The 17,367-nt window shown below is 33.9% G+C and overlaps 1 protein-coding gene across 1 annotated transcript in view; it reads right to left on the bottom strand.

Annotated features, from left to right (window-relative positions):
- LOC121346458 (protein fantom-like) overlaps positions 1 to 16,560 on the bottom strand; it is a 36,173-nt gene extending 19,613 nt beyond the window's left edge. Inside the window, exons 1-10 of the mRNA XM_041424305.1 lie at positions 16,511 to 16,560; positions 15,912 to 16,210; positions 14,650 to 14,749; positions 13,130 to 13,273; positions 11,647 to 11,752; positions 9,428 to 9,574; positions 8,273 to 8,346; positions 3,698 to 3,837; positions 1,403 to 1,509; positions 1,142 to 1,192 (exon numbers count right to left, since the gene is read on the bottom strand). Of these exons, the coding sequence (XP_041280239.1) occupies positions 1,142 to 1,192; positions 1,403 to 1,509; positions 3,698 to 3,837; positions 8,273 to 8,346; positions 9,428 to 9,574; positions 11,647 to 11,752; positions 13,130 to 13,273; positions 14,650 to 14,749; positions 15,912 to 16,209 (1,167 nt within the window). The 5' untranslated portion in view covers position 16,210; positions 16,511 to 16,560. The remainder of the gene's footprint in view (positions 1 to 1,141; positions 1,193 to 1,402; positions 1,510 to 3,697; positions 3,838 to 8,272; positions 8,347 to 9,427; positions 9,575 to 11,646; positions 11,753 to 13,129; positions 13,274 to 14,649; positions 14,750 to 15,911; positions 16,211 to 16,510) is intronic.
- Positions 16,561 to 17,367: the final 807 nt, after the last annotated feature.

Below are 17,367 nucleotides of genomic sequence, written 5' to 3'. Positions count from 1 at the left end.
AACACTGGCATGTACTTTTGGTACAACACTAAGGCAGTAAGCAGAACTTTATAAACTTTAAGCACATGGTAACACAAAAATAGGAATGAGGTAGACTAGAATGTTTCAGGATTGTTTTCAGCAATGTAATCTCATGATTATCAGGAACCAATTAAAATGTATCAGATATTCAGAAGCAGTCACTCCTGTTTATCCAATGAAAATACAAACAGATATATAAGCCTTTCTCATAATTAATAATTCTGCCTCCATAAATGTACAAACCCTGAAATATTATTCTCAAGTCTACATTCCTTCTGTTATTAATACTGGGGAGTTGGTTTTCATTGAGGTTTTCTCTATTTTTTGGGGTTTTAAATTATCATTATATAATAATCATTACAGTAAACACTTCCTCAAGAAAATAAAACATAAATTACCCAAACAGTGGAAACATTGCAAAATTATTTGTTCACTGATTTCTTCCTTTCACTCCATTTTTAATTTGTGCAAGAGAAAAAAAGAATAGAGTATTTTCTGAGTATTTTTGGTTTTCTGTTTTAATAAACAAAGATAAGTTCCTCAGATAAATTCCTCAGATAAGTTCCTGTGGTATTGCTATACCACATACTGGAACTTCCATGCTTATGGTATATTTGCATCAATTATAGAATTAATAAACAATATTGGTTTTAGTAAACATTATAGGGATAACAAGATGCTGTGGTAAGTAATTTAACTGAGAGAAACTAAGTTTTTTTTTTTTTTAAATAGCTGTGAATCTGATTTAATTCACTTTTGTTGTTATAATGAATTGTTTATATAAATTAAGATTTAATTCTGGAAATTTTTTCATCTTCCCTTCTGATTAACTGTAACTAAAAAATGAAAGAGCACACATTTGAGCTTGAGGCATTAACTACTGAAAGATGCTCAAATAATTCAGCCCTTGAAAATTCCAGGTGTGAAGAAAACATAGATACAATGGTCAACCAAGGGTTTAACAAAAGAAGAAAAAAACCAACAAAACTAACAAACCAACAAAAACACCTTGCACAAATGAGAAAATAAGAGAATGCAAAGCATGGAATTCTAGAATGGTTTGGGGTGAAAGGGATCCTAAATATCATCTAGTTCCAACCCTGTATTCTTTGTAAGATACCTTTATAAGTAAGAGGGTTTCATTGAATTCTGCCACACCAACATCACTTTCCTGAAATTTAATGGAAAGGTGTTACCAGATGTGAATTGAAGAAATACATTCAGAATAACAAGATACATTCTCACTAGACATATTTTGCTTGATAGCATGAATAAATAAACACTTATGTTTCTATATTCTTTGACTATGAAGAAGTATCTGCACTATGCATAAAACATAGAGGGTGTTTTTTCTCATATTTGAAGCAAAAATACAGTTCACCTTGGTTAAAAACTTCACTTGATTTTTCAGATCATCTAGTTGTTGTTTTTGTTCCAGGTAGCGTAACTGCAGGTCTTTGTTGTCTTGCATCAGCTTTTCTTTTTGGTCTTGATACAGAAGAACAAAATATTACACTTAATTAAACGTAGTTAAGAAAATTACAAACTTGATTTTTTCATATTCATATATGCATGAAAATTTCATTGCAAAATGCAGAAACTAATGTATTTTGTATGGGGAAATCTTCGTGTCCTTGTTCTGGTTAGGACAGGGTTAATTTTTGCAAGATGTCAACTTTTACTGACACAATCAATACTTCTCTATTAAGACAACAATAAAAAATTGTACTTATTAAATAGTGTACTCTGTGGAACAGTACTATAAATAAGAACAACAAATGCAGCAATGCATGAGATTTTATTAACGTAGAATAAAAAGTACTTAGACATAACTAAGTAAATACATACACTGTATGAATTTATAAGATGAGTGAAAAAAATCCTTGCTATAGGAATTGTTTCAATCCGATTTTGTATTAGCTTATCTCAGTCTTTTAAAACCTGCATGAAACACTACTGTTAGTGAGCTTCAATGAACATGAATCAAACAGCTATTGTAATTTATGGCTGAGAATCTGGGAAATACTGGTAAGACGTGAAACTTGAGTATAAATATCTAAGGGAAATGAGGCTGGTGGAAGGGTGATATAGTTTCTGAAAGCACTATATTAAAAAAAAACCCAGAAAACATAGTTGGAGTGTTACTCTATTTTCTATCTAAATACATTTATTTTAAGTATTACAAAGCACATTATGATGTTATGGCCAGAAAAATACTACTAAAACAATCAGATCAAATTATAGGATCATTGTAAAAGGGAAATACAGAAGGAGGACATACAAAATGTCAAGATGATGTTGGTCTCCTGTAACATTAAGAATTTTCAAGGCTTCACTTATTTTACCATCTTTCTTAGACATGGAAAAGAAGCTTAGGAAAAAAGATTCGTAGGCCAAACTACAAAGGGTAGACAAGACATTATTTCTACACTAGTTCTAGGCAGTACTTGAAGACAATCATTAATTTCAATTCTCGTATTGAACTTCAAAGAGGAATTTGCAGCAAAGGCACATACTCTGAAATATGTGACTGAAGAATGTTATACTGCCTACGTTTTGTGAAAGACAGAGCTGTAACCAAATCCTACATACAGAGGCCTAGAAGGATGTTAGAACATCTACTCCAGCTGCAGCAAGTCAACTCAATAGAAATCAGAAGTGTAGTACTCCGGTGTTTCAGTTTAGGAGTACAACAAGCTACGTGAAAAAGGGATGGTAAACACCTGACAGTTAAACATAATGGCCACAGGAAGGAAAGAAGATGGAATGCCAGTTTTTTCATAATCATGCTACAAGTAACAACTGTTAGTATGTCATAACTTCATAACAATGCAGCTTACGGCATCTTTATTTTAGTACAAATTAAGGTTAATTTTGCAAATGCTGTGATCAAATAAAATGTTTAAATATTCAATCTGGTATGTGAAGTCAGCAGAGCTACTGAGAATCCTAATGGTACGCATGTGCTGAACTCATGTGTAAATCATAAGAATTATTCACAACAAGTTGGCCCACTTCATTCCATGAAACTGTTCACAGAAACACACCTCTTAAAAATACACATTTGGAGAATCAACTCTAAACTAAATATCTACACTTTCTGTCTGTGCTTGTCTTTTGTAAACTTCGTATTGCTACGGTAATCAGTGCTGACATTAAAAAAAAGACTGCAAGGTCAGTATTCACCAAGAAGTCGTCCTACAGCATGAAGAAAACGCATGTGAAATAATCTGTTCATTAGATTAAAAGAAAATTGTCATTTTAAATGTACCATGCTGTAAATAAAAATTAGTATATACTGAAAATATAAAAAAAATCTACTTTGTACAGTGAACAGAATAGTGGTTTATAATTTGAGAGAGACTGTCAGAGGGGTCTCTTTTCCCTAAGAACTTTCAGTGTAGAGAAGAGAAGAAATACTGAATAAAGTGTAAATATGAACCAACAGATGAAGAATAAATGCAGCTGAAATTATATAAGCCTCATTCAGCCCATATTTTGTATTGGGTCATATTTTGCACTTAACAGATAGTCATAACTTAGGTGTATTTAGCAAATGTATACTTAAAATGCAGCTTTGAAAACACCAGCAACAGAGATTCCACTTTTCTGGGCAGTATCTCTCAACTCCAACATCTTATATTTTGAGAAAATAATAATTTTCTCAGAAATATACCTCTTTCTACTTTGATCTTGTCAAGGATTTCATTTTTGTCTGCTAGATCATTTTTGATAGCTGCCTCTAGTTTAGCAATTTGCAGTTTCAGTTGCTGTTCCTTTGATTTCCATTGCTGTTCATGGGGCAGACTGAAGACACTGCAATAAAACATATGTTACATGAAAAACTTTTAGAAATCAGCTTTAGCAGAAAATAATAAAGGAAAAAACCTTTTAGCAGCACAGAGACCACTGTCATTGTGGCTGAGGAATTATGTAAATATATGTTGGTTGGCTGCTCTTGAAACCCAGATGGCTTTCTCAGGATACAATTAAAAACCATGAAAGATTTGTGGGATGAGCAAAAGAACTGGCCTGAATTTAGAGCTCCAAAGTTAAAAAAAGTTGGTAGCATGCAACATTGGTGGGACTAGGAAAGCAGCTAAGATGCATATCTCAGAATAATCCACAACTGTAAACTTCAGCAAGTGACAACTACAAAACCAGCGTTTTTTTTGTGTACAAACCCTCTAAATGTAAAGAACTGGGACCATCCACCTGATTTCTTTTAAATTTGTGAGACATGCAGAAGCTCAAGTCAGTCGCCTGGTCAAAGAAATGCTGACCATGAAATGACAACAGTTTTCTTATTCTCTAAAACAACAATTCTGCTACTGATTAAGAAGTGCACATAAAGTAATCTTTCTCCTACTTGAAGAAATAAAAAAAAAAAGTGGGAAAAGAAATTAGAATAACTATTTTGCCTTTAAGATTATTTGCTTGTAAACTGCCCATCTATTTGCAAGGACTGCACGGATACAGAATCAGAACTGCTGAAACCACAACAAAATGTGTAACTCAGACTGAAATAAAAGTAATTATATTATAAAATTTACAGTATAATTCCTTGCAGGTAAAAAGAAAAAGTAATGAGCTTTCTTATAACTTAGACAGTGAGTACTATGCTCTTCATATTACTGTTGTTCAGTTCTTGCATTCTTATTGACTGGAAAAATGTCCATCTTCACAAATCATAAACCAGTTTATTCACTCACATATTCTGTGAAAAATCATAAGCTGTGGGGTTTTTTTTTTAAACAAATGAGTCAGTTTCTCAATTCTTTCCTTTGCAGAAGCTCACCAGTTAACAAATATTATATTTTATAAATATAAATGTATTAAAAAATCTTCTGGAATCTATTTTGCAGCCCATCTCTCCCAGACATCTCTGTAACAAGCCTCAACCAAAAAAAAAATAAACAAAACCAAAGGAGAAGTATTGCATAAGAGACAACCCACAGAGCCTTGTAGAGTCTTTGTGGACTCAAAGAGAATGCCTGCTCTGATGGGTGACTACATGCAGTGATTCTGAGTACTTTTAAGTGCAGTTACATCAAAAATACTTGAAGAATGACCTTAAGGTTAAAGAAAAAAACACTATTACAGCACGAACTGTAGACTCTGAAGTATATGGAAAGGGTTTATATTCTGGATTTGTGCTCTTCTTAAAAACTGTTTTATTTCCCTGTATTTTGTCGTTTCCTCATAGTACACCTAACCTCTTTAATACATTTCTCCAGGCACAGAACATCTTACACTTTGACAGATTGTCTTTTACAACATGCATGAACTTAAGGAATGCTTCTAAGTCCTGCAGTAAAATAAGATTTACTTTACTCTTCTATAATTTTGAAGATAATATGCAGGGAATATAATGCACTGCACCCAATATCATTCCATAGTACTGCCTAGGTATAGAAAAGATACAGTGCATTCTCTAACTGCTTAAAGTCTCATTGGTCCCATAAGGAAAGAACAAAGCATATCAATAAAAGGTATCAAATACACTTAGTTTTCACACTTCTGAAAGTGTTTTCACACTTCTGACAGTGTTTTCACATTTCAATGTACGTGCATTTGCTAGCTTTAGGTACAATAATTTCACATAAAGATGTAGCTACATCTAATTCCATTTTTTGGAAGACTATACTGTCAGAGAAACCATTAAGAGTTACTACGATGGCAGTTCAAGATCCCAGTATTTAAATGAAGAACATTTCAGAAGACAGGTTTCATCCAAGCCTGTGTAATGCTAATGTTTATGTTTAATGTTTGATTTTTAACGATGATGATTAATGTAACATTTCAGTTTGAATTGAGTCCACTTTTGTTGTTTTTTCATTTGAATTTAAGATTCAGGTGGAAAATCTGTCACATCTACAGTATTTCATCGGTTAAAGCCATGTGGATAAACTAAAATGGTCAACTACATTGGGCACTGTTTCTTTTGAAAGAATTTAAGCATTGTCAGGTTTGCATTACAAGGTCATATGAAAACCACTCCTCCATACCCTTTATCAAAATGTATTGCTTTCTTAGACAAAGAGTAAATAATAAGAGTCAACTGACAAATTCATACTTGTTCTTTGCAAACTTGTCAGGTGCAGCTCTGTAGTCTTGTCTTTGGCAAAATAGCTATGAACTTCCCAAAAATAACATCAGAAAAGGATGGATTTGTGCCTCTTTTCCTCTATTAAAAAGATTTATTAATTATCTAGCACCTGTGGGCACTTCCTACCCACCACTAGCAACAAGTAAGATGCAGTAGAGTTCCACTGTGAAAATAGGAAACTGGAAAAGCTAGCCATTAAACAGTGGTTATAATGAAATTACACTTTTCTCTAATTTCTTGTTAGTCAATGTGCTGGTTTCGGCTGAGGCAGAGGTAATTTTTTTCCTAGAAAATGGTATGGGGCTGTGTTTTGGATTTGTGCTGAACACAGTGATGATAATACAGAGATGTTTTTGTTACTGCTGAGCAGGGCTTGGAGATAACCAAGGCCTTTTCTGGTTTTCATACTGCTGTCCTGGGGAGAGGGCTGGGGAGTGTGGGGAACTGGGAGGTGACACAGCTGGGAGAGCAGATCAAAGGAATATTTTCTAGTAGATAAAGTGAGAAGAAGGAGAAGAAAGGGAGGACATTTGAAGTGATGGTGTTTGCCCTCCCAAGTCACCGTAAGGTGTGATGGGGCCCTGAAGGTATGGAACACCTGCCTGCCCCTGGGAAGCCAGGAATGAATTCCTTGTTTTGCTTTCCTTGTGTGCACAGCTTCTGCTTTCCCTATTAAACTGTCTTTATCTCACTGCACAGTTTTTCTAGCTTTTACTCTTTAAATTCTCTCCCCAGTCCACTGGTGGGGAAGTGAGCAAAGGGCTGTGAGGGGCTTGGTGGCTGGCTGGAGTAAAACCACAATATGGAATGAGAAAACATGAATCAGTGTTTAAATGGCACTATATGAAAAGACAGATCATTTCAGATAAAAGAACAGCCGTATTGTAGGTTACTACATAGTAACAGAAGCATATTTAAATTTATTTACACATCTTAAATTCTATGTGACTTAAGCAGAACAGAAATAACATAAGTTGATTTGTTAGTAAGTGTTACTTTTCTGCATAATGATAAAAGAGAGAAAGAAATCATAATCAGAAATATTTATAACATGATCAAATTTTGGAGAATTCTACAACAATGAACTTAAGTGACAGACAACTGATCAACTGCCCCTATACAAAACTCTGAGTACTGTGATAATACAACTGTTACATCTCATAAGTAAAAAACTGTTTTAAGTTATTTGTACTCACCATTTTTCACTTCTATAATTTTTAATTTCACCATAAACAGTACAGGAAGTATAAGAAATATTGTAAGAATTCTATAAACGAAAATTGATATTATTCACATTGTGCTTAGTCATTGGTATTTTTTTGACAGACATCACACTGACATGCCAAACACTTTAAGAGAAGAAATAGTCTCAATACAAGAAAATATGTTAAGCATTTTTTTACATACATTCTGAGGCAATTATTAACTGTAAGATGTGTCTTATTATCTAACCCTCTTTAGTGCAATAAAATCACAGTTTCACAATAAAGGAAAAGCTCATTTGAAGGTCATTTTTTTTCTTTCATATGCTTGTGGCAATTGGCTAGAATGACTTATTTCTGTATCAGTGGAAGTGAAATGATAGTTATTACAGAAGAAACAAACCACAACTCAAAAATAATTAGTGGAAAAGCTGTCAAATATCAGACTTTACATAGGTTCACTGTGAAGTGCTGGAAGAACTTTTATTCCACTGACAAAAATTCAAACACCTCTTTGTTAAAAAAACCCCAAGAAACAATCCCAAAACCCAAGCTAAATCCAAATTAATATATATCTACCTAGAAGTATTCTTCTTTCAACAATAAGTCTAAAGAAAATAATGAGAAATTCAACTAAGAACTTCTTTCATTTATGTTTAAAATGAAGTGACTTCTACTTATTTTTAATTATGTTTTTAAAAGTAGTGTCCTATTGTTACAAGAGTATTAGAACAAGTTGGTCCATTTAAACAGGGCAGATGAAATACAGGCAGAGTACCATGAATATTTCCATATATGCTTACTGATATGATAAACGAGAGCACAAACATATTTACGTGTCTGCACAAACACTCAATAGGCACATTCCAGCACTTAGTGTATGAAGACCTATTCAACAGGACAGGAACTCAATTTTTTATATACAGAATCCATAACTTACCTGTTATGCAGCTTATCATAGTTTTCCTTCAGGAGTTCATTCTCTTTTTCTAGATCATTTATTCTTTCCTGTAACTAAAATGAAGAACGAAGTTTTATTTGATGCACAGCACAAAAGCAAATTACAATGAATGTGTGAAGACAAATAGTTAATTATTTGTAGGCATTGTCAAGCTATTATTTGTTCTTTTATACAAAATCAGCATCACAGAATATTCTGCATTGGAAGGAATACAAGGATCATCAAGTCCAGCTTTAAAGTGAATTGTCCATTTGGGGATGAAAACTACAACCTTGGCAGTATTAGCACCCTGCTCTAAACAACAGAGCCAATCTCAGGGTATACATGCAAAATAATATAAAAATCTAAAAGTCTAAGTGTATTACTGACATGATAAACAACACATCCTGGTCTTCAAAATATTCACTAAAGCAAGACCTAACTTTAACGCTATGAGGTAACAAGAAGATACCTTCATGCATTACATTAGTTTAAAGGTTTGGAGGAAGTATCTGTGAGTTACTTCTTGGTAAACTTGGTTCATGCAAAATACATTTAAAATAGGTAAATCAGGTAGTGAAACTAAATTTACGAAAAAATGCAACTGAAAAACACGTAAGATAGCAGACTCTTACTCCTCATGCATTGAAGAGAATGAGAAACAAACCACTTGATTTTTAGCCCTAAGTTTGCATGACATTAGTCTGAGAGCCTCTAGACAAAGAAACAGAACTGATTTGAACTGCTAAATCAGATATAACATTATAGCGTACTGGAATTAAATCAGGTTGAAATAATATTAAAAAACTATTATCAAAAAATTAAGTATAATTTTCTTTCAGTTAACAAACCACTTGTTCAGTATCAGAATTGACATGAAATCCTATGCTTTAACCTCAAATATTGCCCAAACACTGGTGCAGAGACTATGTGGCACAGGGATCAAGTGTGGTTGATATTCCAGCAAATGCAAGCATCAACCACTGTTTTTTTCTCTTTAATGGGATAAAAGTAGATATATCACTAGTATATATATCACCAGATCAGTCTTCTAAATGTGTTTGAAACATCTATTCACATTTTCACAATTAAAAGGTATCCTGTCATTAACTCTTCCCTTCAAGCAGATCCAAGATCTCTTGAACACAATCTCACCTCTTCTGTCCTTCTGTTTGAAATAGTTACTGTCTGCAATTCTTTTTGAAGATGAAAGCACTTTAACCGCTCCTCTTTAAGCTGAACATTCAGTTCATCACCTTTTGCTAATAAAGCATCATGGCTGGTCTTCAAGTTCTTTAGGTTCTGTGGAAAGGAAGGAAGGAATATCAAGATCAGATCTAGTAGAATGTTCCCACACTGTGTATTTCAACAAGGGGCTCTCAAGGCACTATTGAGTAGATGTTATCAATGTGATCAGCAGGACACATTCTTGAACTAAGTAACTGAAAGTAACTTTCACTTCCCACGGCCAGCAGAAGGTGACCTGGTTGCCCTCATGAATATCAAGCCCTCAGTTTACCCATGATGAAAATGACAAAGAAATAAATCTGTAAACAACGAAAAGATTTTGCAGTGGTTACACTGGTTAGACATGCTAACCAAAAACCACTGCAGCAGCAAGCAGAAATCAGTGTCATCCACATCTATGTTAATCATAGAGCTTGCCACAGCTCTCTTAACCCTTATATTTATATATACACACACACATATAAATCTTTATACTTATAGAAACACATATACACACAATTGTAGATATATGATTCTTTTGCAACTCTCATGCATTCAGCTCTACTTCCCAGCTAGAAGAACTTTAATAAGGGACTTCTGATTTCCATCATATTTTCATTTACTTTGATGGCACATTTAACCAATTTTAAAATTAAATGGAGGATGCTGACAGAGCCTCTATTTCCAGAATATTAGTTAATATTATACTGCCTACAATCCTGTAGTTAGGCCTCATTCATTAAAAAGTCACATGTAAATCACATTCAATTTACGATTTGAGACAAAATAGTTGAAAGCCCAATCTCCTATTTCATAAAATGACTGGATGATAATTTATGCCAAATACATATGTGAATATGGTAATGTTTAATGCTTTTAGACAGAAAGAAGTTAGCTTCATTTTTTCCATACAACATTCCTACAAAGTAGTTAAATGGAGAAGCTAAATGTTAATCCTGTAAAAATTGTTTACATTCACATGCAGTCTGAACAGACTGGAAATTGACAAAAAACCTATGAAAAATCAGTCACCAATTTGATCTTCAGCTTTTTGTATTCATTTCTCAGGAAGACAAAAATCACAGAGAATACACAATATTAGCAGTCAGTCTAACAAAAAGAAATAGTTATTTTTATAGCTATTTTTATAACTAGTTATTTATAAAGAGAGAATTCAACTCTAAATTCTAGAGTTAAACTCTATTTTAAATTTCTTAAAGAGAAAGAAGACAAAAAACCATGTTAAACCTTTTCTGAGTTTGGCAGAGAAGATACAGGAGTTACACTGAAGAGGGGGAAGGAGGCAAAGCAAAACAAAATGCAGAAATAGAAAAACACGGGCAAAAAAAGGAACCAAAGAAAAATCTAATGGCACAAGTGTTATTTAGCTTGCTAACAATAAGCACACAGATGTTTAGAGTTTTTAAGGATACTCAGTGCTTCCCCTTCTTAAGGCTGGATACATAATAAAGCTCTATTGCAGTTAGGATTCCTCCTTACAGGAAGTCTCCCATTTCCAAGGTATTATCATACCACCTTTGTATGCATATGCAGTTTTCCATATACATACAGGAAAAAGCAGAAAAAAAGTGGTATAATTAAAACCTATAGATAATCTACCACGGAATTGCATGTTCTGGAGATATTTTCACAAAATTGCTCTTTTTATAAGGAAATGATTACTTAAAGTAGCCCTCTAAAATAATTTCCATGAACATATCAGCAGAGGTTAAATCCTAACATCAGAACAGAAGAGCCAAACTGCCCAAACTTCAGCAATGAGTAATAAAGTGGAGGGGTCTTGGTACTCTTTTTCGGTAAATCAGTACATCTAAGTCAAAGTCCTCTCTTTAAATGATCAGGGATCTCTTTCCATAGCCAGACAACTCAGTTCGTTCTTCATAATCTGCTTGGTATGACTTTGCAGGTGAAATCACTAAGAGCTGCTAGACCCTGATGAAAAGAAAGAGAGATTAAGACTAAAAATCCCTACTCCATCTGGAGTGGTTTGAGTGTAATGTAGGATGTGGTTCATTTTAATGTATTCAGTTACTGACTTAGAATCAAGAACTGTGCATAATTTGCCTTCTGTTTAGCATGCTTATGTGATAAGAGTATAGGAATGTTACTGATCAAATTGCAATTACCTCTTCAAGCTGGAGAAATTTTCCTTCCATTGCTGAAAGAGCATTGCTTTTCTCAGCCAGCTGTTTACGGACCCTGATCATTTCCACATTGTCCTGAATGTTTAGCCTTCAAAATTAAAAACAAATGCATCATAAACACATACTTCAAAGAAGATGTAGTGCATAATACCCAAATTAATTTGTTCTTCTATAATTCACACTAGAGAGTTTAGGTAAATAAAGATGTTACTGTTTGATGACACAGCAACTTCAATCAATACATATACATCTTTGTTTATTGCATAAAATTGTGTATGACAGAAAAAGAAAACAATCCTATGCCTAAAGAGATTGTTTTTGCTCTCTCCCACCATCCAAATATTTGGTGCCACTAGATGAAATTTTCCTTCCATTGCTGAAAGAGCATTGCTTTTCTCAGCCAGCTGTTTACGGACCCTGATCATTTCCACATTGTCCTGAATGTTTAGCCTTCAAAATTAAAAACAAATGCATCATAAACACATACTTCAAAGAAGATGTAGTGCATAATACCCAAATTAATTTGTTCTTCTATAATTCACACTAGAGAGTTTAGGTAAATAAAGATGTTACTGTTTGATGACACAGCAACTTCAATCAATACATATACATCTTTGTTTATTGCATAAAATTGTGTATGACAGAAAAAGAAAACAATCCTATGCCTAAATATTTGGTGCCACTAGAACAGCATTTTGTGAAGTTTCCACCTATCAAATACTGCAAAGAAAATGACAGCTAGCAATTGAAACCCCATTATTTCTACAAGTATGAGAGGAGAAACCAGTTGGGATTTTTATTAATTATGATAAAATCAGAATAGATTTTCAATATCTGAAAAGGCAATTTCTCTTCCAATATTTGTTTATTTTAGACATGCAGGACAAATTGTCACAATGCCATGCTGGAGCAAGTGAAGGGGCTACAATGCTTAGACATCTGGAAAACAGCTGAGTATGTGAATAAAGGAATGATGCTCCCTAATACTAAAACAGTGTTAGAGACTTTCATTTATCTCAACATTTTCTGCAACAGCAGAGCCAGTATTTTTCTACTATTTGTAGACTCCAAATTATTAAGTACTAGTGAACATTAAATTGTCCACTATGAACCTACACCTAAAATTTGATAAGAGTTAAAGTGGAAGAAAAATAGGTGATTAAAATTTTATGACTTGAACTTCAACTAAACCTGTATCAGCTGGAAAAGAATTTTCTAAAATGGTAATTATGAACTTTTTTGTTTATTTATGAAAAAAACCATCATAACTTATTATTGTAACTATCTCCTTAGCATCATCCATGCTATTTGGCAAAACATTTTATGGCTTGGTTTCACCAATCAGACAAAAATTAATAAGGCCCATATTTCTTTACAGAAGTAGTAACTTCCACAGCTACCTACAAACATTATGATATAACTCTTCTAATGTTTCCACCACAGAGATTTTAGTTTTTCACAATACCTTTGGCTTGCTGTACCCTGCTCTTTCAGCCGTAGGGTGGATTCTTCAATTTCCTTTTCTTTCCTTCTTAGTTGACTCCCAAGAATCTCTCTGGCACGGTCTAGTTCCTCAATTTGGTTCTTTTGGGACTCAATGACAGTCTCCCTGCAAGTAAAAGCATCCTACATTCTAAAACCAGCTATCTATTTTTTCAAAGGAAAAAAAAAAAAAAGAGTACTCAAGTAAGCCAAACTTTTAAATGTTCAGCAAAATCTGTATTTCTCATTAACATACCTCACAAGAGAGGCTTATGAGTTTAAATTGCTACAAAACTGCAACACAAACTCTCAAAAGAAATGTTTCTATGGACTGAATAATGCTTAGCAGAACCTCACTAAAATGCTGTTCATGGTTTCTTATACTCTATATTATAAGCATCCTCCTTCTCATCCATTAGCACCAATGGTTTCTCAAAAGCAAAACACCATTACTAGCTATCACAAATTAGACCTTCAACAGATGGAGCACTGGAAGTAATTTTTAAGCTTTATTCTGAAATGGAAAAATCTAAATCCCCAAAAAATCAAAAAAGAAAATAAAATCAAAATATGTGTTTTAAACAGTGGAATTTATCCAATAAATGCATTAGAAAGTAATTTACAGCAATATTTCCATACAATTGTTTCTTATGATTCCAGTTAATTGTTGCATTTATAAAATTTCAAGCAGAAAATAAGTGATTGCACATTAATCCATGTATTTCTAAACTTAGCTTGCCCATTAATTGGAAATGTAGCATTTACAGAGAATGTAATTGATAATCTGATTCAAGTCAATCACTGTGAAAATAAACCAACAGCTTTTAGAAAACCCAGATTCTAAACACACAATTCAGAGAAGAAAAATATTCTAATCAGACCTCAATATCTTTAAATTAGATGCTAACTACCTGTTCTATACAACACCTCTCTATTTCTCATGCTGTATCAAGGATGTTGTAAGGGTTTCCAAAGCTTCAATTTCAACTGAAACGTGCAGTTCAATTACAAAGCACACTTCAAAATGTGAAAGTGAATCAGAATCATTTTACATAACTATCCCAATACTGTGCTTTTTGCACTTATCCATAAAATCTGTTTGCCTCTAGGAATGAAACTTAAATGCACCAGGGAAATACATTCACATCATTACCACTTCCATGGTGGTGCACATTTTAGGACTTATGTTGGTAAAAATTTTGCACCCAAGCTTCTTTCTTCTTTTGTCAGCTTTGACCCAAAGCAAACAAGGCAGGCATTGCATCCTAGCAAAGAAAGCCAGTTTTAATTTGTAGCCAAATTTTTATGTACCTACATTTTGCATTCTAAATACCTGATTTACTGTTTTCCTTAACATTCTGCATTGTAACCAGTGTTATAATTGTCAGAACCAACCATTTTATTTTCTGAACTGAAAACTTCCTAAAAGATATACTTTTTTCTTCCAGAAAATCATAAGTTCTAAGAACTATGATAAAAAAAGAAGTAATATGAAAATCATACAAATTTCTGATTTCAGCCCTTGAATCCTCGAGCAGACTCTGTCCGTATTTGGGGAGCACAAGGTGAGATGATCTCACTTCTAAACTTTGAAATCTCATTCCTGAATACAAAAACAAAGATAAATTTTTGACTTGTTGAATGAGAAAACTTTTAACAAGCCAACTATCTTAACACAGTACAGATAATCGCAATTTCTATATAGATGTCATAAGAAGTATTTTTACATCAAAATCACATAGAAATAATCATAGTATGCACAACATAAGCTGCTGTAAAATCTGAAGGATGGGCGATGCTGAACAGTGTTAAAGCGAACTGTTAAAAACATGTCTTGAAAGATTTTTAGAAGATTTACTTTCAAAGAGAACAGAGATCGTGTCTTCAAAGAAAAGAAATATCAGTATTATTAGATAGGAACATGGGCTTATAATCACTTTTTCTCAGCATTTTCTTTGCAAAATCCCAAGTGTCATTCACCCAGACATGCAATTGTTAGGACCGTGTTTCAGTAGCAGTGCAGATCATTTCCCTGTGTTGTTTAGAAGCATCCTAAGCCCACGGTGAAGAAAAGAAATGAGAAATTAATTAAGGAAGAATTATTACTTTAGGAGCAAATGCAATGGTTTCTCCACATTTTTCTCCTACTCTTACCAAGAAGAAATTAACCAAGTTTTGAGGTGGGACCAAATACATTTCATTTCAAAGACAGCATTACGGCAGCCATCCCTCAGTCCTCAGAACTGCATCACTTATGTTTAAGGTACAATGATACCAGCAGTTTCCCAAAATGCCTGAAAAACTTACCTACTTTGCTGCATTAACTTGACCTGTTTAGAATTTTGATCTTTATGTTTTATTTTAAGTTACTGGTAATTGCAATACAGATATATATATGTGTGTGTGTGCGCATATGCCTAGAATTTTTTTTTGTTTACTTTTGTTCAACTCAAGGCATTTCTTACATGATTGCACTCAAAGAAAGCAAGTATTTACAGAACATCCATACCTGATTAGCTTTCCATGGTATTTTTAAATCAGCCAAATAAGAAGCAGATACAGGAAGCTCTAATTATTATTTGTAGAGCTTTCTTGTCTCTTAGAACCTTAGAGATAGCTAAACTATCCTTATTTTTTCCAGGCATTTTATTTTTCAATAATTGCTGTGCATATTTTCTGATCTGCACTAAAAATGTTTTGAAATTCAGAATCATGGTTTCAAGTGCAATCAAAGAGTCTGCTGTTTTTATAAATGTGAATCATACCCTTCTTGGTGTGCTCTGGCATGCCAGCAGTCTCACTCTCTTTTTTGAGACCAGTGTTCACACGAGATTGAACGGAGCTGTACGGACAAGGCCTATGGCCTTGAATCTGGAGCTGCTGTTTAGTTGTAACGAGTTTGTTGCGGAGGCTCTCATTTTGTTTCTCAAGCTCACAAACTTTTTCTCGCAAATGCTCAATCATTTCTTCCAGCTCCAGAACATGACCCAGCCGCTTGGGTCCACAGCCAGCCTGGTCATATTTTCTTTTATCATTAACAAGCCGTATTAACTTGGTGGTCATTCTGGGGAAAATAATTGAAAAAAAAGAAAAATACTGTGAAAAGTCAGCATAGAAGCATTCTGTTGAAAGGAACATAACCACTGTGGAGATGTCAGCATAGAACCTTGATAAGAAATTTCCGGTTTTGATATAACTATTGCTGTGACAAACTCCTTGAAGATAACTGATACTACTGAGCAGCAATCTGCTTTATAGCACTGACGAATAACAGTTTCCTAAGGCTAATCATTTAAGGTTAGTAAAGGAAGGACACCTTTACATTGCATGTAATTTTATCTAAGTGGACTATGAGTACACCCACCTGGTGTAAGTGGATGATGATTGGTATTTCCTGTGAACAGAAACATAGGAACTGCTATTTGAAATAATGAAACAATTGATTTTATCTACAATCTTGTATTTGACAACAACCTGATAGAAAAGATGGAAATTATGTAATGCAATCAACTGGACAGTGATTCACTGAATACTGAGTCAAAAGAAAATAATGTTTTGGACTTTAAAGGATGAAATAGGCACTATTTTCAACTACCCTTTGATGAATTCCATAGCTCCTTGTGGGAATCCTTAAAATCAGAGGGTTTTGGGAAAGCTGCAAAAGGCAGGCCTCAGAGACAGCAGAACTGTGATTAGAGCTAAGCAGTAGCCATAAGATTGGTCAGCAGAAAAATTATATAAGAAGCAGAAAAGTGAGGACAAATAGAACAATGGTCTGTGTATTAATGTTTGTCTAGAATAACTCCCTAGGCTGCAGAAAAGTATATCTAGCAAGATATTAGGAAGTTCTAAGCTTAATAATGGAGCTCTGTGCATTGTGTTTTAAGGCTTACAAGCAGGTATTGTATTTGAAATAAGCAAGCATTGTTTTAACCAAAGGTATGCGTCCCTGTAGTGGTTGGATAGAACTACTGTCAATATGCTTTTGCTTTGTGTGATTGGTCAAAAAAGTTTTGAAGTAAGTTGTAATATTAAGTTATTTGTCTGCCGCCTGGGATGAGAGCTGCTGGCATCTTCCCATTGTCATAACCATGTAATGAGACTGATGCTGGAAAATAAAACAGCTCAAGATGCATTCCTAGCAGTCCTGTCCTGTTTGTGATCTGTACATAGACTCCTGGCCAGCGATAGCCCTGTCGTTGGGTGACAGCCTTTATCCCA

The sequence above is a fragment of the Onychostruthus taczanowskii genome, unplaced genomic scaffold (assembly GCF_017590055.1).
Source record: "Onychostruthus taczanowskii isolate IOZ18803 unplaced genomic scaffold, ASM1759005v1 scaffold81, whole genome shotgun sequence".
Taxonomy (NCBI): domain Eukaryota; kingdom Metazoa; phylum Chordata; class Aves; order Passeriformes; family Passeridae; genus Onychostruthus; species Onychostruthus taczanowskii.
The sequence above is the reverse complement of the archived record's forward strand: the minus strand, read 5'-3'. Positions and strand labels throughout refer to the sequence as shown.